The sequence below is a fragment of the Pituophis catenifer genome, unplaced genomic scaffold (genome assembly GCF_029215685.1).
Source record: "Pituophis catenifer annectens isolate HBS135680 unplaced genomic scaffold, rPitCat1.0.hap2 SCAF_2, whole genome shotgun sequence".
NCBI lineage: Eukaryota > Metazoa > Chordata > Lepidosauria > Squamata > Colubridae > Pituophis > Pituophis catenifer.
In genome coordinates, this window is record NW_027256882.1 from 286,327,444 (window position 1) to 286,348,081 (window position 20,638).

The 20,638-nt window shown below is 45.8% G+C and overlaps 1 protein-coding gene across 1 annotated transcript; it reads left to right on the forward strand.

The window, feature by feature from the left end:
* The first annotated feature begins 8,014 nt into the window (after positions 1-8,014).
* ZBTB7C (zinc finger and BTB domain containing 7C) lies at positions 8,015-19,555 on the forward strand. Its single transcript, XM_070935999.1, has 2 exons — positions 8,015-9,189; positions 18,925-19,555. The coding sequence occupies exons 1-2, from the start codon at positions 8,027-8,029 to the stop codon at positions 19,553-19,555; spliced, it is 1,794 nt and encodes a 597-aa protein (XP_070792100.1). The 5' UTR covers positions 8,015-8,026.
* The last annotated feature ends 1,083 nt before the right edge of the window (positions 19,556-20,638 follow it).

Genomic DNA, 20,638 nt, shown 5'->3' on the forward strand with positions numbered 1-20,638 from the left:
CATGGTGATAATGTTTGTATATCTCGTTTTTTCTATTTTTTGTATATCTTATTTTTCTACGTGTTTCACTTTTCATCTTTATACCGTAACTGCTATTCTAATAGCAAATCCTTCATAAAAGCTATTGCATTACATTCCTGATTAAATTATCTTTCCATTCATATATAATTTTATGGTACTAGTCCCCCCAAAAAAAAGAGTGGTTATTAGCTGGTTTTAGCAAATACACTTTTCCCAAAAGGTTTCCACAATTTTGGCCACTACTGTAAGGTAGACCAAGGCAAACCCCCATGCTAGCAGTGGGAAGGCAGCCATGGGTGGGTGGGTGAGTGGGGGGAGACCCAGGGGCTGCCAACATAGGCCAGAGCCAATAAACAAAAGTAAGCTTGCAAAAACAGCATTTTCTCCGTGCATATTGAGGCCGGTTCCCCCAGGCTGCCTTGCTCCCACATGGAGAAAAGAGATAATCTCAAGGTTTTGTCTGCTTTTGATCTTTGTGGGGAGGTAGGTGGGAGGGACCCCAGGGGAGAAGGGAAATGACACACAGGGGAAGAAGAGCCCCCGCCCACACAAGCAAGCTTTGATTGCTTGGGAAAAAGACAAATACATTCTTCAACCCCTCCAACTCTCCTCTCTCTCTGCTCCCTTGCAAACTTTTTTTTAGCCCTTACGTGCTCCCTAAAATATGCTCTCCCTGCCAGCAAATCCCCTTCTCCCTCCTTCCTTCAGTTGGAACAGCTAGATGTCCCCACGTTTACCTATTCAGGAGTCAGTCCAGTTTGGTTTCATAGGACTAGACCCAGGGGTGGGCTGCTGGGGGTTCGCAGGGATTCGGGAGAGCCTCTAGCTAAGATTCTGTGCAGTTCCGAGAACCCCCAAATCCCACTCCTGGCTGGCCCCGCCCACCCTGCCCCTCCCCTCCCCTCCCAGGAGTCCCCACACGGCCCGTTTTGGATGCAGGTAAATGCAGGGTGCGTGTGGAGGCTCGGGGAGGGCCTCTGGAGCCTGGGGAGGCCGTTTTTGCCCTTCCGGAGGCTCGAGGAAAGCCTCCGGAGCGTGGGGAGGGCAAAAACATCCAACTCTCCGCCACGGTGCAGGAAGCCAACTAGACTATGTCCATCATGGCCACGCGCCCCCAGCAACCAGGCAGAGAACCCCTTGCTAAAATTTTTGAAGCCCACCCTTGACTAGACCCCACAAAAACAGTGTGTTATTTGAAATGCAGCCTTCCTAGTGTTAATAATTCCTGATAAAGATTATGCCAAGCTTCTCCTAAGAGAGTTTAATTGATTGAGATTGACATATACTTATTCAGGGAGAGCTCAATTTAGGACCACAACTGAGCCGAAATTTCTATCACTATGCAAGACAGTTGTTACGTGAGTTGTGCCTCCATTTAAGACCTTTCCTGCCATGGTTGTTAAGTGAATCCTTGCAGTTGGTAAGTTAGCAACAGAGCAGTTAAGTGAATCTGGCGGCTTCCCCATTGATGTTGCTCGTTTCGGTCGCTAAACGAACTGTTGTAAGTTGCAGGCTATCTGTATCTTGGCAGAATGCTAAGGAATTCTGGGAGTTGAAGTCCAGCCATCTTAAAGTCGCTAAGGTTGAGAAATCTTATCCTTTTACTCCCTCAAGCTTTCAATAGACATAATACCAAATGTTTGAATCGTACCAACCTGACCATTATCATATATACTAAATAGGCAATCTGTTTCTCTGTGTGCCTGTCCTAATGCAATCAAATGCACCCTCTATCCATCACAGGCAGTGGTGGGATTCAAATAATTTAACAACCGGTTCTCTGTCCTAATGACCGAACTGGGTGGGCGTGGCCATGCTGGGCGTGGCCAGGGGGTGTGACGGGCAGCACTCGGCTTCCTGCACCCCCCTGGGAGCAAAAACGGGCCGTGAGGGGGGGGCACACATCCCACGTCCCGTTTTGGGCCTAGTAAACCTCCCTGCAGCCTCCTGGGAGCAAAAACAGGCCACGGAAACTAATCAAGGAGAGAAGAGAATCAACCTAGAATTAAGGAGAAATTTCCTGACAATGGGAACAATTAATCAGTGGAACAATTTACCCTCAGAAGTTGTGGGTGACCCAACACTGGAGGTTTTTAAGAAGAGATTGGAAGTCATTTGTCTGAAATGGTATAGGGCAGTGATGGCTAACCTTTTTGCCATTCTGTGCCAAAAGGGGGGGGTTGTGTGCCCACACCCATAATTCTATGCTCCCTACGCTTTTGGCACGCAATCTCCCCAGGCTCCAGAACCTCTCTAGGAGCCTGGGGAGGGCAAAAACTGCCTTTCTCCCCCCCCCCTCCGGGAGGCCCTCCAAAGGCCGGAAACAGCCTGTTTGCCGACTTCTGGAAGTTTGGCAAACAGGCCATTTCTGGCCTCCAGATGGCCTCTGGGGGGTGGCGAAGACCGTTTTCACCCTCCCCAGGCTTCTAGAGAGGCTCTGGAGCCTGGGGAGAGCAAAAAAAAAGGGCCTTCCCCATCCCCCCAGGCCCCCTGGAGGCAGGAAACAGCCTGTTTCCCTGCTTCCGGGTGGCCCAGAAGGTCCAAAAATCAGCTGAGCTTACGTGCCCACCAATATGGCTCTGCATGCCACCTGTGGCACGCGTGTCATAGGTTCGCCATCACGGGTATAGGGTCTCCTGCTTGAGCAGGGGGTTGGACTAGAAGACCTCCAAGATCCCTTCCAACTCCGTTACTCTAAATTCAGAATGATGTCATTCTTACATCAACTGGACTGAAATCATTGTGTTGCCTCCAGACTTCCGAGAGGAAATGGCCTTGATTTACTGGTTTGGGTGGGTGGGTGCGCTATCTTTTGGACATGAAACACTGGAAATAAATGCCTTAGGACTGTTTTTTTTTTTTTTTTCCTTCTTAATCAGTGGTTCCTTTTGGGGTGGAGGCCAACTTAGCTTTCCACTCGCCCATCAATTTCCAAGAAATACGTCAATCGCCTCCTCCTCCACCACCACCACCAATTGATTTTGAGAATAATTTACATTTAAAAAAAGGGATCCTTGAATGCTGTACTCACAACCTGCCCTCTGGAACGAGCTCCCCCCCGGAGATTCGGACGATTCCGGATCTACGTACTTTCCGCCGGGCCCCCAAAACTTTTTTATTTCAACAAGCCGGGCTGGCCTAACTCTCCAATGGTTTAATTTTATTTGAATTTTAAATGGGGTACTTTAATTGTTGGGCCAAATTGTTTAATATATTTTTGAATTGTTTTTAAACTTTGTACTCTTATGTTTTTTTACTTTTGGCTGTTCACTGCCCTTAGTCCTTCGGGAGAAGGGCGGTATATAAATTTAAATATGAATAAATAAATAAATAAAGAGCCTTGATAGTACAAGGGTTTAGTGCACCCTGTTATTAACACAGCTGCCTGCAATTTCTGCTGGTTCGAATCTCTCCAAGGCTCAAGGTTGACTCAGCCTTCCATCCTTTCTAAGGTAGGTGAAATGAGGACCCAGTTTGTGGGGGCAATAAGCTGACTTTGTATAAAATATACAAAAGAATGAAGGCTATTGCTTAAAGCATTGTAAGCCGCCCTGAGTCTCCGGAGAAGGGCGGCATATAAATCAAATTAAAATAAATAAATAAATAAATAAATAAATAAATAAATAAATAAATAAATAAATAAATAAATAAACTGAATGCAAACAAACAAACAAAAATTTGGAATGATTGTCTTCACAAAATGTTTGGTTCCTGTTTCTGTCTTCAAACCAGGGGTGGGTTCTAAATTTTTTTACTACCGGTTCTGTGGGCGTGGCTTATTTTGTGGGTGTGGCTTGGAGGTCATGGGACTAGGTGGGCGTGGCTAGCTGGTCAGAGTCATTTCTGGAAGGTCCTCGCACTTATGACCAGTCCTCGCACTTACGACCCGACTCATTTGTTTGCTTTTAACACTGATCAGCTGTAGGACGGCCCTTTGAAGCCCCGCCGCAAGAGTTTAAACAGTTTTTTTCCCTCTAGTCATCAGCTGGGACTCAGGAGGCAGCAATAGATTGGGGGTGGGACCAAATAAAAGGTAAGAATAACGTGGGAGGGTGGGAGGGCGGGGGGGGAGAACCGGTTCGGTGACGTCATATCGTCACCGCTACCGGCTCGGCCGAACCGGACCAAACCGGGAGGAACCCACCACTGCTTCAAACAGTATCTTGAGCAGTAATTGATAAAGTTTTAAATTGCTACAATCTGGTAAACTGCATAGAAGCTAACCAAGCATAACGTAACTAGTTAAAGGTGAGGGTTCCCCTCGCACATATATGCTAGTCGTTCCTGACTCTAGGGGACGGTGCTCATCTCCGTTTCAAAGCCGAAGAGACAGCGCTGTCCGAAGACGTCTCCGTGGTCTTGTGGCCGGCATGACTAAACGCCAAAGGCGCATGGAACGCTGTTACCTTCCCACAGTGTGGGATTCAAGTAATTTAACAACCGGTTCTCTGCCCTAATGATTTCTTCCAACAACCAGTTTGCCAAACTGCTCAGAAAGTTACCAACCGGTTCTCCCGAAGTGGTGCGAACCGGCTGAATCCCACCACTGCCTTCCCACCAAAGTGGTTCCTATTTTCCTACTTGCATTTTTTACGTGCTTTCGAACTGCTAGGTTGGCAGAAGCTGAGACATGTAACAGGAGCTCACCCTGTTACGCGGCACTAGGGATTCGAACAGCTGAACTGCCGACCTTTCGATCGACAAGCTCAGCGGCTTAGCCACTGAGCCACAGTATCCCTAATATATATTTTTAACTTAGTTAAGAACTTGCTGAATTTCACCCCTGACCTCCAAGGCACCATGCAGGATTGTTGTTAAACCCAGTAGGAAAGGGAAGCCTTATGTACCGCCACCTTGAATGAAATAAAAGCAGGATGCAGATAAATCATATAAGGAATCAAAAGGCAAGAGCAAAAGCAGAAAGTTCAACCCTGAGTTCAGCGGAGGATGGAAAACGCTCTCTTTCATGTGCAGCCAGAAAACGCAGGTGGCAATTGTGATAGTTGCTGGCAGGGTAGGTGGAGGATAATATTAGGTCTCCGTGCCCACCAGACACGGTGGGCGGCTTGTCCTCCTGGCGTGTTTTAAATTCAATCCCTAAGCGCGGCAATACCAGTAGGCATCTGGGGTTTTTTTTTCATAGAATAGAATAGAATAGAATAGAATAGAATAGAATAGAATAGAATAGAATAGAGAAAATATGGACTAGAATAGAATAGAATAGAGAATAGAATAGAGAATAGAATAGAATAGAATAGAATAGAATAGAATAGAATAGAAAAAAGAAAATATGGACTAGAATAGAATAGAAAATAGAATAGAATAGAATAGAATAGAATAGAATAGAATAGAATAGAATAGAATAGAAAATATGGACTAGAATAGAATAGAAAATAGAATAGAATAGAGAAGAGAATATAGAATAGAATAGAATAGAATAGAATAGAATAGAATAGAATAGAATAGAATAGAATAGAAAATATGGACTAGAATAGAATAGAATAGAGAAGAGAATATAGAATAGAATAGAATAGAATAGAATAGAATAGAATAGAATAGAATAGAATAGAATAGAATAGAATAGAAAAAAGAAAATATGGACTAGAATAGAATAGAAAATAGAATAGAATAGAATAGAATAGAATAGAATAGAATAGAATAGAATAGAATAGAATAGAAAAAAGAAAATATGGACTAGAATAGAATAGAAAATAGAATAGAATAGAGAATAGAATAGAATAGAAAATGGAATGGAATGGAATAGAATAGAATAGAATAGAATAGAATAGAATAGAATAGAATAGAATAGAATAGAATAGAATAGAATAGAAAATAGAACAGAACAGAACAGAATAGAATAGAACTGAACAGAAAATAGAAAATAGAATATAATATAGAGAATAGAATAGAACAGAATAGAATAGAATAACAGAGTTGGAAGGGACCTTGGAGGTCTTCTAGTCCAACCCCCTGCTTAGGCAGGAAACGCTACACCACTTCAGACAAAGGGTTATCCAACATCTTCTTTAAAACTTCCAGTGTTGGAGCATTCACAGCTTCTGGAGGCAAGACCGAAAAGCACCTTTAGGACTGCCACGACCCGAGAATCTCAGTAGACCTCCTCCAAAGTAGCCTCTGGGATTGTCTCAAAGGGAAGCCATGCGGGTCCTAACTCTCCATGGTGAACTCCAAGCCACCTCAAGCACATGGGGAGGGGGAGAGAGAGAGAGAATGTCAAAAGGACAGAATGTGGGAGATGTTTTGATGTTCCAGTGGGAGGGTTGATGAAATGTGAAGGTGGGGGGAACCGAAGTCTCAGGAGAGTAATGGGAAGCGGTCGGTCCTGTTTGCTGGAATCCCTCTAGATAAAGGCAGGGAGAGCAGATGGAGGAGACCACGAAGGGGAGGGGAAATGCCAGGGAGGGAGGGTATTTGTGTGCGCGCGATGAGATGAGAAGGTGGAGGGCTTTGAAGGACACAGGAGGGGGGCGTTCTGCAGTGAGCAGCAAACTCCCACTGAGCCTCCTTAATAAACACTGGAAAGTCCCCAAAGAGCAGACTTAAAGCAGTGGTCGGGTAGGTTGGACAAGCGAGAGTGACAGGACCAGGGTGGATAAAAATCAATGATTTTTTTTAAAAAATAAAAAAAATCAGATTTTTTTTAATTTAAATTGGATTTTTTTGACTTAAATTGGATTTTTTTTATTTTTATCGAATTTATTTTAATAAACTTTTGGGGTAAAAATCTATCTTAAGATAGTTTTCTATTGAAGATACATAAATAATTTAGTTTATTCAGCATGAAATGGAGCTTAGTTATGTAGCAGGAGGCTGTATATTCTGCAACACTGGGACTATCGGTGAGTCAACAGTGGGTCAAAGGAGTAGCAGAGATGACAGTTGCTCTTTAAAAATTATGATTTAAATCGAGTTGATTTAAATCAAGCCTTTTTACTAGTGATTTAAATTGTGATTTAAATCAACTCGATTTAAATCAAATCCACCCTGGACAGGACCCAACTTTTCGAGTGTTGCCTTCTGCAGCTCTTCCTGCAATTCCATTCTTGTCTCTCTCTCTTTGAAAAGAGCGGTTCTGGAGAAATCGCACGTCAAGAAGAACAAATTAATCTTAATTTTCCTCCGCAGTCCTTTTTGGCATCGCAGGGGGAGCATTCTGGGTTCCAAAAAGGCCGAAGGCCTCCTTCCCAAGAATAGGTGAAACAAAAAGAACAACTCCGATTGATTTGATTTCAACCGCAGTGCTTGCAGCTACTTTGATTATTTCTGTATTTCTTAATGTTCCCCTTCTCTCGTCTGAAATGCGATGATTTAATATCAACGGCTGGAGGGAATCCAGGAATCAGAGTCATGATTTGGGGCAGCTGGATGTGAGGCTGGGCTCCAAGCTGTGCTAAATGCGCTGGTTGAATTGTGGGGAATGAGTTGGGTGAAGTCTTCTCCATTCAGGTTGTTGGAAAGGCTCCTCCATTAGCCAAGCAGTAGATTTTCTGGCTGAAAGTAAGAGCAATAGCACTTAGATTTATATACCACTTCACATGCTTTAAATTTGTCTCTAAGTGGTTTAGAGCAGGAGTCACCAACCTTTCGTACCTCAGGGACCACCAAATTCATAATTTTAAATCCTGCGGACCACTAATATCAATTTTTAAAAACGATAAATAGTATTTAGTGCAATATAAAAAATGCAAATAATTTTTCTGCGGACCACCAAAATTTTCTCGTGGTCCACAGACCACCAGTTGGTGACTTCTGGTTTAGAGAGTCAGCATATTGTCCCCAGCAATCTGGGTCCTCATTTTACCGACCTCAGAAGGATGGAAGGCTGAATCAACTTTGAGCCGGTGAGAATCAAACTTCTGACAGTTGGCAGAGTTAGCCTGCAATACTGCATTCTAACCACTGCGCCACCATAGTAAAGTAAGGGAACTTGACTTAACGGTATGTCTCTGTTTGTGTATCTCTTTCTAGGGTTCCACAGGAGAATATGGCCAATGGCATTGAGGACCTCATCGGGATCCCCTTCCCAAACCACAGCAGTGAAGTCCTTTGTGGGCTCAACGAGCAGAGGAACGATGGCCTTCTCTGCGACGTAATTCTCCTGGTCCAAGATCAGGAATACCGAACCCACAAATCTGTGCTGGCTGCTTGTAGCCAGTATTTTAAAAAACTCTTCACCACCGGCACTTTAGCAGACCAGCCCTACATATACGAGATTGACTTCGTCAAGCCCGAAGCCCTTTCGGCCATCCTTGAGTTTGCCTACACCTCAACTCTGACCATCACCACGGCGAACGTCAAGCACATCCTCAACGCGGCCAAGATGCTGGAGATCCAGTGTGTGATTAATGTTTGCCTCGAAATAATAGAGCCTGGGGAAGCGGTGGAAGGCGAGAAGGCGGAGGAAGAAGAGGAGGAGGAGGAGGAAGAAGAAGAGGAAGAGGAGGAGGAGGAAGAAGAAGCAGGTGACTTCGCCAATCGGAATCTATCGGACGCTCAAGACCTCAGTTGCCACCAAAGTCCTTCCAAGCCAGACCTTCCTGAGGAACCCTTCCAAGATACCACTGATGTCTTCTCCACGCGTTTTCCATCCAGCAGCTCCAATGGCTCACTTGGTGTCATCCGAGACTTCTCCATTGAATCCCTCTTAAGGGAGAACCTCTATCCTAAAGTGACCCTTCCAGAACGCAGGCCGGTCCTGTCTCCCTTCATGCCTGAGCTCTTCCCCCATCTATGGAACGGAGACTTTGGCCCCTTTGCCCAAGTAGAAGAGCAGCAGGTGGACAACACCCCCTTGGACCTGGTGATCAAAAAGCAAAAGATCAAGGAAGAGGAGAAAGAGGAGCCGCTGCCTACGCCTTTCCCCAACAGCCTCTTCAAGGACGTGTTCGCCAACACCGCCGCAGCCCCCTTTGGGCACATCAAGGCCGAAAACGATTACAGCGCCTACCTGAACTTCCTGAGCAACGCCCACTTTGGCCGAGTCTTTCCTCGCTGGCCAGAGGAAAGGAAGATCAAACCCAAAGCTTCCCAGCAGTGCCCCATTTGCAACAAAATCATCATGGGGGCTGGGAAACTCCCGCGGCACATGAGGACCCACACGGGGGAGAAGCCGTATATGTGCAACATCTGTGAAGTCCGGTTCACCAGGTCTGCATATTTTTGAAATTATAGTAAATGTGCTTGGAGGGAGAGAAGGACAGAGGGACGGATAATGGATGGAGGAGGAGGATGGATGGATGGATGGATGGATGGATGGATGGATGGATGGATGGATGGAGGAGAAGGATGGATGGATGGATGGATAGATGGTGGATGGATGGATGGATGATGGACGGATGATGAATGATTGATGGATGGATGGATGATGGATGGATGATTGGGTAATAGAGGGATGGATGGATGGATGATGGATGGATGATTGGATGATGGAGGGATGGATGGATGGATGATGGATGGATGATTGGATGATGGAGGGATGGATGGATGATGGACGGATGATTGGGGGATGGAGGGACGGATGGATGGATGATGGACGAATGATTGGATGATGGAGGGATGGATGATGGATGGATGATTGGGTGATGGAGGGATGGATGGATGAGGGATGGATGGATGATAGAGATACAGATAGCCATCAACTTAATGATCGCAATTGAGCCCAAAATGTATGTTGTTAAGTAAGTGAGAAATTTGTTAAATGAGTTTTGCCCCATTTTATGACTTTCCTTGCCACGTTTGTTAAGTGAATCACTGCAGTTGTTAAATTAGTAACACGGTTATTAAGTGGATCTGGCTTCCCTATTGACTTTGCTTGTCAGAAGGTCGCAAAGGGATCACGTGACCCCATCACACTGCAACTGTCATAAATATGAGTCAGTTGCCAAGCATCTGAATTTTGATCACGTGACCCTGGGGATGCTGCAAGGGTCATAAGTGTGAAAAATGGTCGTGAGTCCCCTTTTTCAGTGCCATTGCAACTTTGAATGGTCACTAAGTGAACTGTTGTAAATCGAGGACTACAGATAGATAGACAGAGAGACAGACAGACACACACAGACACAGACACAAATGGATGATAGATAGATAGATAGATAGATAGATAGATAGATAGATAGATAGATAGATACCCTGTTTCCCCAAAAATAAGACATCCCCTGATAATAAACCCAATTGGGCTTTTGAGTGCATGGCTAAAATAAGCCTCCCTCCAAAAATAAGCCCTCCCCGAAAATATTTAAACGCAGAGCTAGAAATCAGGTAAGACAGCAAGAGGAGCCCCATCTTGCTCCATGCATCCCAAAATAATAAGACCTCCCTGAAAATAAGGCCAAGCGCTTATTTCGGGGTTCAAAAAAATGGACGATATAGATAGGTAGGCAGGCAGGCAGGTAGACAGACAGACGGACGGATACAAATGGACGATAGACATACATACAGACAGTGTCATGGGCATCCATAGCAGGAGTTTGTTAGTTGGTGGAAGGAATGTTGTAAAATAGTCCTCGACTTATAACCATCCGTTTATTGACCGCTCCAAAGTTAAAATGGCACTGAAAAAAGTGACTTATGACCGATGTTCAGGCTTACGACCTTGCAGTATCCCCATTCTCCTTTTTCAGAAACTCCTTGCATGGAAGAGGAGACAATTGTCCACCTCCGTCCTTCAGTATGTTCACCAGCATAGCTGGTCAGGTTCTTTCAGGACATGTCCATTACGTGGCAGGGCCCTGGCTTCGTCCTATGTAGAAGTTCTGAGTGTGCCTAACATCCCTGACTTAAAATGACATCCAAACCGTTGGTGTTTCAGCAAAGAAAACTTAAGTTTCTTTTGAGCTGAGCTCCTGGTGACTTCATGGAATCTCCATGAAGGTTGTGGGCCAGTAATGCGGATGTGGCTTTCCATCTGCCTCCTTCCGGATGTTTGTTTTACCTTCCCAGCTGCGTCTACAGCCTGCATGGTATTGAGAAGGAAGCCATCTCTGGCTGTAGAGCTTCCACACAATCAATCTTTGGTTGTCCCTCCTTGGCTGATCTCCAACATGTGAAACAGGGTCACCGCTGGTTGGGATTTTGGATGAAAGCTGAGCTGGAAATCCCTGAGCTGTTGACTAGACCAGGGGTACTAATGAAGGAGAATATATGTAGCTCAAGAGTTGACATGAGGGGTCGGTGGTGCTCTCTGAGCTTGCTGGTTTTCTTGCAGACGTTTCATTACCAAACTAGGTAACATCATCAGTGATAGTAAGGAGTGCTGTTTGCTGTGAATGGAACAGGAACAGAACAGAACAGAACAATAGAACAAGAATTAGGATTCGGACAGGATTAGGATTAGGATTAGGACAGGATTAGGACAGGACATGACAGAACAGAATAAGAAATCAGAATAGGATTAGGACGGAACAGAACAGAGTAGAATAGAATAAGGATTAGGATTAGGATTAGGACAAGACAGAACAGAATAAGAAATCAGAATAGAATAGGATTAGGACGGAACAGAATAGAATAGAACAAGGATTAGGATTAGAATTAGGACAGGATTAGGACAGGACAGAACAGAATAAGAAATCAGAATAGAATACCATTAGGACGGAACAGAACAGAACAGAGTAGAACAAGGATTAGGATTAGGATTAGGAAAGGATTAGGACAGGACACGACAGAACAGAATAAGAAATCAGAATAGAATAGGATTAGGATGGAAAAGAGCCTTGGTAGTACAGTGGGCTAAGGCACCCTGTTATTAAGCTGGTTATTAAGACCAGCTGCCTGCAATTACTGCAGGTTCAAATCTCGCCAAGGCTCAAGGTTGACTCAGCCTTCCATCCTTTCTAAGGTAGGTAAATTGAGGACCCAGTTTGTGGGGGCAATAAGCTGACTTTGTATAAATATACAAAAGAATGAAGGCTATTGCTTAACACACTGTTAAGCCGCCCTGAGTCTCCGGAGAAGGGCGGCATATAAATCAAATTAAAAAAAAAAAAACAGAACAGAACAGAGTAGAATAGAAAAAGAATTAGGATTAGGATTAGGACAAGACAGTACAGAATAAGAAATCAGAATAGAATAGGATTAGGACAGAACAGAACAGAATAGAATAGAACAAGGATTAGGATTAGGACAGGATTAGGACAGGACAGGACAAGACAAAACAGAATAAGAAATCAGAATAGAATAGGATTAGGACAGAACAGAACAGAACAGAACAGAACAGAACAGAATAGCAGAGTTTGAAGGTTAAGGTTAAATCCAACCCCTTGCTCAAGCAGGAGACCCTATACCCGTGATGGCAAACCTATGGCACGCGTGCCAGAATTGGCACACAGAGCCATCTCTCCGGGCAAACAAGCCATCGTCCATTGCTCTTCCGGGTTCCGGCGTGCCGACCAGCTGTCTTCACATGCACGGGTGCGCCGGAAACCAGAAGACCAGGTGGTGAAGATCATCTTCACAGCACGTGCATGAGCACCAGGCAGCTGCTCTTCCAATTTCCGGCATACTCATGCGTATTGGCCAGCTGGTTTTCGTGCACGCATGCATGCCAGAAACCAGAAGACTAGGTAGCCGGAGCGCATGCGTGCACTGGAAACCGGAAGAGCAGCTGCCCGGTGCGCGCATGCACACTGGGCAGCTGCTCTTCCGGTTTTCGCCACATGTGTGCGCACTCCCATTTCGACACTCGGTGCCGAAAAAGTTTGCCAACACTGCCCTATATCATTTCTGACAGATGGCTGTTATATTCTAATGTCTATAAATATAAACCAGGATATAAACTGTCCAGTTTATATTCTATCAGTGTCGGTGTGGGTGGCCTTTGAGATTCTTAGATTGGGCTGTTTGCTGTTGGCTTCTTTGGCAGTTTGTTGATTGGGGTGTTGTTTACTTGATTGTTGGTCTGATGCAGTGGTGAAATGTAAAATTTGTTACTACCGGTTCGGTGGGCATGGCTTGGCGGGGGGGTTTAATGTGACTGGGTGGGCGTGGTCAACTTTTTTTTTTTTACTTTTAAAACCATTTTTTCTAAAAAAAAAAAAAAAAAAAAGCCTCTGACGATCCCAGCTGAGTTGCCTGATTGGCAGAGGCTTTTAAAAGTTTTTTTTTTTTTTACAACCTCTTCGGCCAAAGAGGTTGTAAAAAAAATGCTTTTAAAAGCCTCTGACGATCCCAGCTGAGTTGCCTGATGGGCAGGGGCTTTTAAAAACATTCAGCTGAAGAGGTTGTAGAAAAAAATGCTTTTAAAAGCCTCTGACAATCCCAGCTGAGCCGCGCGATCGTCAGAGGCTTTTTTTTTTTACTTTTAAAAGCATTTTTTCGGCCGAAGAGGTTGTAGAAAAAATGCTTTTAAAAATTAAAAAAAAAGCCTCTGATGATTGCGAGACTCAGCTGGGTATGGCGGGGGAGGGGTTGGGCAGGGATTTTTGCTACTGGTTCTCCAAACCACCCGCCACCATCGCTACTGGATCGGGTGATTTGGTCCGAACCGGGAGCATTTCACCCCTGGTCTGATGTTAACTTTAACCATGTTGGCTGGGGAATTCTGGGAGTTGAAGTCCACAAGTCTTAAAGTTGCCGAGGTTGGACACCCCTGGACTAGACTAATTAAAGTCAAAGTTGGCACATTGATTTGCTATCGGACTCAACAATTGAATGCCTAGCTACGTAGATTCTCTACTACTTCTGGAAGTACAAGTCTTCACAAATTTAGTGCAAAAAGAAAGGGGGAAAAAGCATTCTAAGGCCAGCTGGGCAACGACTGGATGAAAGTCAGTCCATTACAAAGTCTACTTTAGAATCAGAGAAGAAAAATAAGGGGTGAGGCATACAAAGGGATTCGTCATATCTGAATGTGGATGTTTCCCATACTCTTCCTCACGGATGGGATTGAAAAATTTCAGCAACCGGTTCACTAGCTGGTTGCTGGGGGGGGGGGGGGTGGCCATGAGGGCATGGCCTACTCAGCCTCCTGCACCACATCGGGGGGGGGTCATTTTCACCCTCCCCAGGCTCCGGAGGCTTTCCTGGAGCCTCCAGAAGGGCGAAAATGGCCTCCCCCGGGCACTGGAGGCCCTCCGGAGGCCAGAAACAGGCCCATTTCTGGACTTCCAGTACTTCCAGTAGGCCCATTTTTCGCTCTCCCAGAATTCCGTGTGCGCCCTGCACTGGCATCCAAAACAGGCCATGTGGAGACTCTGGGGAGGGGAGGGGCAGGGTAGGCGGGGTCGGCCAGTCCTTGGAACAACCAGTTTGGCGAACCAGATTAAAATTAACCGGTCTGAACCAGCTGAATCCCACCTTTGCTCTGCCTTTGCTTTTCTTTCTGAGCAAAATCAGGACAAAGTTTTCTCTTTATCAAACTCAGGAGTGCCAAACTCGAGGCCTACGTGGGCCAAATCCAGCCCTCAGGGTGCTTAGATCTGGCCCCACCCCACCCCGGGCTCCATTTTCGCTGGCAGAGAGGGCTAGGAAAACAAACTAAAACAAAACAAAAGGAGAAATGTTTCCCCTTTTGCATTTGAGAATGCTAGAAGAAGAAGGAAAAGAGGGGAAGAGAGCAAGGAAGGAAAAATAAGGAAAGAGGGGAAGGAAGAAGAAAGGAGAGGGAAGAGGGAAGGAAAAAGAAGAGAAGGGAGGGAGGGTCTGAGGGAAGTCCTGCCTTAGCACTTGGTCACCACGTGTGCCCCTGACAAGAGTGATGTTGAGCTGGCCACGCTCACTCCGGCCACGCTCACCCCTGCCCCCCCCCGGTCAAACACAAGCCTGATGCGGCCCTCAATGAAATTGAGATTGACACCCCTGATCTAACTGCAATAGATTGGGAGTTACAACAGGCATCGTGCGTTCTTTGGGAGGGCTGCTGCGAAGCAGAATTGGGCCTCTGTGAATTGCACCCGGTCCCTGGCTAAATTGTAAAAGTCTTATGCAGATCAAGAGTTCAGATTTTGGGGACGACACGATTCCTTCTTTTTCTCTGTCAGAATGACACAATAACAAAATTGGAAGGGACCTTGGAGGTCTTCTAGTCCAACCCTCTGCTCAAGCAGGAGACCTTATAGCATTCCAGACAAATGTTTGTTCAGTCTCTTCTTAAAAACCTCCAATGTTGGAGCACCCACAACTTCTGGAGGCAAGGGGTTCCACTGGTTAATTGTTCTCACTGTCAGGAAATTTCTCCTTAGTTCTAGGTTGCTCCTCTTCTTACTTAGTTTCCACCAGAGGTTGGACCAGTTCAGCAGGTTCTGACCAGTTCTGGAGAACCGATAGCAGAAATTTTGAGTAGTTTGGAGAACCGGTAGTCAAAATTCTGACTAGCCCCGCCCCCATCTATTCTCTGCCTCCCGAGTCCCAGTAGATCGGGAGGAAATGGGGATTTTGCAGTATCCTTCTCCTGCCATGGCCACCAAGCCACACCCACTAAGCCATGCCACGCCCACCAAGCCAGACCCACAGAACCGGTAGTAAAAAATTTTGAAACCCACCACTGGTTTCCACCCATTGCTTCTTCTCCTGCCTCAGGTGCTTTTATTTATTTTTATTTTATTTTATTTTTAAATTTGTATACCGCCCTTCTCCCTGAGGACTCAGGGCGGTGAACAGCCAAGTAAAAACATGAACTACAAACATTAAAATACAATTAAAAAGATATATATAAATTTGGCCCCATGATTAAAAACAATAACAGACAATTAAAAACATTTTAAAAAGTGTTAGGCTAGCCCGGCTTGCTGGAAAAAAAAGTTTGGAGAATAAGTTGACCCCCTCTTCCTTGTGGCAGCCCCTGAGATATTGGAACACTGTCAACTGGCTGGATGAAGAGAGAAAAGAAGGAAGGAAGAGACCTCCTAAAGTTTGATTCAGGACTCACAACTTCAGGGCCAGGCCTCAGCTCTTCCAGAAGTAGTGTGATCCACAAAAGTTGTCCTTTCCCTGCTCCAACCTGGCACCCCTTCAGACAAATTGGGAACAGCGTCACCTGCTCTTGCAACATACCTGGAGGACACCTGGTTGAGGAAAGATTGATTGATTGATTCATTGATTGATTGATTCATTCATTCATTCATTCATTCATTCATTCATTCATTCAATTTATATGCCGCCCTTCTCCGGAGACTCAGGGCGGCTTACAATGCATTAAGCAATAGCCTTCATACTTTTGTATATACCTGCTTGGTAGGACTTTTGCCCCCCCCCCCCAAAGCGGTGTTCTTTTTTTTATACAGTCAGCTTATTGCCCCCACAATCCGGGTCCTCATTTTACCTACCTCAGAAGGATGGAAGGCTGAGTCAACCTTGAGCCTGGTGAGATTTGAACTCGCAATAATTGCAGGCAGCTGGCAGCTAAGTGCTACTTAACAGCACTTTAGTCCACTGCACCACCAAGGCTCCTTATGCTTAAAGGTTTAATTGGGACTGTAATTGGGACTGTCATACAGGAAGTCCTCGACTTACAACCATTTGTTTAGTGACCATTCAAAGTTACAACAGCACTGAAAAAAAACCAACTTATGACCATTTTTCACACTAAAAACCACTGCAATATCTTCATACGATGTTTTCCATGAAAATAAGACCAGGTCTTATATTAATTTTTGCTCCAAAAGACACATTAGGGCTTATTTTCTGGTTGGGTCTTATGTTGGGGGGAAAATATGGTACTAAATGCATCCATCTGGTTGACAACTGGGGCTTATTTTGGGGATGCTTACATTACGAGCATCCTGAAAAATCATGCTAGGGCTTATTTTCCAGTTGGGTCTTATTTTCGGGAAAACAGGGTAGTCACATGATCAAAATTCAGAGTCTTGGCAACTGACTCATATTTATGACTGTCGCCATATCCCGGCGTCCTGTGATTCCCCTTTTGCGACCTTCTGACAAGCAAAGTCAATGGGGAAGCCAGATTCACTTAACAACCCTGTTTACTAACTTAACAGCTTCAGTGATTCACTTAACAAGTGCGGCAAGAAAAGTCATAAAACTAACAACGGTGTCAGTAACGTTTTAACAACTATGGTGAGAAAGTTCGTAAAATGGGGGCAAAACTCACTTTAACAACTGTCTCACTGAGCAAAAGAAATGTTGGGCTCAATTGTGGTCATAAGTCGGGGACTACCTGTAGTACGTTGGATGAATGCAACTCTTGACTTACTAAACTGACAAACAGGTTGGGGTTCATCTCATGGGCAGAGCCAACATGCAACGAATTAGCCAGTTCACCCTACTCTCCGAATGTATCTCCTTGGTATTTCGGGGAAGTGATTAGGAATGCCGCGTGAAACCATGGCATAGAACTTTGGCTAAAACTTTGACGAATCCTTAAAGCAGCTCCTGGATCCAGATTGGAGGAGAATTGTGAGTTACCCAAATCCACATGGTTATATTTGCATAGAAAGTCAAGATCAAAAGTCTTTGGTTTGTGGATGCTATTTCTGATGACTTCCGGGGATGTTGGGATAGCATCAAAGGAAGCCAATAGCTTCTTCTTATAGCCTTCTGCTTTGGGACCAACTCCTTTGACAATGTGGGCTTGTGCTGCCATCTGCTGGCCAAGGTGCTTCCCTGCTTCTTCGGTTCTTGGCCTGTTTGGTAGATACAGATACAGATTAACAGAGATGGAAGGGACCTTGTAGGTCATCTTGTCCAACCCCACCCACCCAAGCAGACCCTACACCGTTTCTGACAGATGGCAGTCCAGTCCCTTCTTGAAAGCTTCCAGTGATGAAACTCCCACAACTTCAGAAGGCAAAGCTGTTCCATTGGTTGATTGTTCTCACTGTCAGAAATTTTCTCCTGATTTCCAGGTTGAATCTTGATCAGTTTCCATCCGTTATTCCTTGTCTGGCCTTCAGGTGCTTTGGAAAATAGTTTGATCCCCTTCTCTCTAGGAGTCTCTGGAGGCTGGGGACAGCAAAAAACGTCACTTCCTGTCCAACCGGAAGTTGGGAAACAGGCCGTTTCGGGCCTCCGGAGTGTCTCTGAGGGGGTGGGGAAGGCTGTTTTCGCCCTTCCCAGACGCATAGAGAGGATCTGGAGCCAGGTGAGAAAGAAAAACGGGCCTTTCCCACCCACCCCAGGCCCCCCAGAGGCAGGAAACAGTCTGTTTCCCTACTTCTGGTGGGCCCAGAAGGCCCGAAAATCAGCTGGCCAGCGTGCGCATGTGTGCCAGAGCTGAGCTGGCATGCCCATTGATATGGCTATGCGTGCCACAGGATCGCCATCACGGCTCTAGCCTGTTTTTTGCCTGGAAAATCACTTTCATGTGTGTTTTTTCCGGTGAGACCGGCCTATCAGGGCAACCTGATCTACCCAAATATGGGACAGAGCATAATGCTTCTGCTTTCGCCTTTCAGCCCCAATCCAGGAGCCTTCGCAGGCAGTTGCTGTCGTGACTAACTATTTTTGTGTTGAATTTATATTTTATCTTTATTTCTGTCAGAGTGTGCACAGGTCTATCCCGTGTATCAACCCACGAAGCAAGTACAGCCAACAGTGGCTTGTATCAAATAGTGATTTTAATCTACAATAGGAATATAGGAATACTATACATACATGTGCTACAAGCAGCAGCTAAACAAACAGCAATTGCAGCAGGGAAGAAACTCGACAAATGAACGAACACTCTAGCAGGGCCTCCTCTTATTACACAGGCTCTTAAACGGATAACAGCCAAAAACTCTGCTGATTCATTCCCCTCGTGGCATCAGCTGATCAGCTCTTAAATTATCACCTTCACAATTTCTTTGTCTGTAAAATATAAATTCAACACTTTCATGTTTCCATGAGAACTTCAGGAGGGAGCTTGCCCCTTCCTTGTCTCGTCTCAGGGATCTTTCAACTCTGTGCTTTTGTGATCCACCCTGAGTTAACCCTTCCTTCTCCTTTGGCCAGGCAAGACAAGCTGAAGATCCACATGCGGAAGCACACGGGGGAAAGGCCGTACCTCTGCATCCACTGCAGCGCCCGGTTCGTCCACAACTACGACCTGAAGAACCACATGAGGATCCACACCGGAATCCGTCCCTACCAGTGCAAGTTCTGCTACAAGAGCTTCACCCGCTCGGATCACCTGCACCGCCACATCAAGCGCCAGAGTTGCCGGATCTCTCGACCCAGAAGAGGACGCAAGTCAGCCCCCTGGAGAGCGGCCAGCCTGCTCTTCGCCCCCACCGGACAACCGGATGACAAGAGTTTCTTGGTGCCCCCAGCTTTGGAAGACATGAGCGGCCACTTGGGCGGCCCTGGGCTGTGCCTTCCGGGCCCCAGCCCCTTCATGGATGTGGCCAAGAACAGCTTGAACCTGCAGGAGCTGGAGAACCAGTTGGAAGAAACCCAGATGAAGCTGTTTGGGAGGACACACCTGGACCTGGAACGGAACGGAGGCCTCTTTGCCTTCGCCCTGAGCCACGGCGAGGGCCTCTCGGCACGGCCGTATTTCTCTCTCCCGGATCCTTGGGGCTCGGGGTTCAATGGACTGGCCGCCCTCAACCCCCTGGCCTCTCTCTCTGAAGCTAGCAACTGAGTTGCCTTCTCTTCGAGGGATGGGTTGGGTAGGTACAATGGCTGCTCTCTAATGCTTACTTTGCTAGGAAAAATTTGAAAATCCCAGTTTTTTAATTATAGAACATAACTTGCCCAGACTTCCGTGAATATTTGCGGGGTACAAGTGGGCAATTCTGCTAGGAAGGGGGGAAAGGCAGCCCTCTCAGATGACAGGGTTTTTTTGCTATAGACTCAAAATATCAGGGTTAGAAGGAGTTGGAGAACTTCTAATCCAAGAGGTGTCCAACCTTTGTATCTTCAAGACTTGTGGATGTCAGCTCCCAGAATTCCCTAGCCAGGCATGCTCTCATCCAAAGGTGTCAAACTCAAGGCCTGGGGGCTGGATCTTGCCCGTGGGGTGCTTAGATCTGGCCTGCGGGGCTGCCTTGGAAACAGCAAAAGACAAGCCTGCGATGCCTCTGCCAGTGAAAACGAAGCTCGGGAGGGCCATGCGCGGCCCTCTCAGACTCCGTTTTTGGCCGTGACAGCCTCCTGCAGCGCTCTGCCAGTGAAAAGAGCCTTGGTAGTACAGTGTACAGTAGTACAGTACAGTGGTTTAAGGCACCCTGTTATTAAGCTGGTTATTAAGACCAGCTGCCTGCAATTACTGCAGGTTCGAATCTCGCCAAGGCTCAAGGTTGACTCAGCCTTCCATCCTTTCTAAGGTAGGTAAATTGAGGACCCAGATTGCGGGGGCAATAAGCTGACTTTGTATAAAATATACAAAAGGATGAAGGCTATTGCTGAGCACATTGTAAGCCGCCCTGAGTCTCCGGAGAAGGTCGGCATATAAATCAAATTAAAAAAAAAACAAAAAACGGAGCACTGGGGGCCAGTCTACCACTTCCCCCTTGCATTCAGAAGAACAGGTAAGACACCAAGTTTTCCATCTAGACCAAGTGACAGGCGTACTCTGAAAGTTGGGATGCACTGCTTAGACACATGACTTTGGATTTTTTAATCCCTTGAGATTATAATTAAATTTTAGGGTGGCGTTATTTTGATGGACAGCAGATCTTTTTGAAGGTTAGCTGCTCAGAGCCTTAGGAAACCAGCAGCATAG

Coding starts and splice junctions, on each gene's coding strand:
- ZBTB7C (XM_070935999.1), top strand. CDS start 8,027: ATGGCCAATGGCATTGAGGACCTCATCGGGATCCCCTTCCCAAACCAC. Junction 9,190..18,924: donor TGTGAAGTCCGGTTCACCAG/GTCTGCATATTT, acceptor TCCTTTGGCCAG/GCAAGACAAGCTGAAGATCC.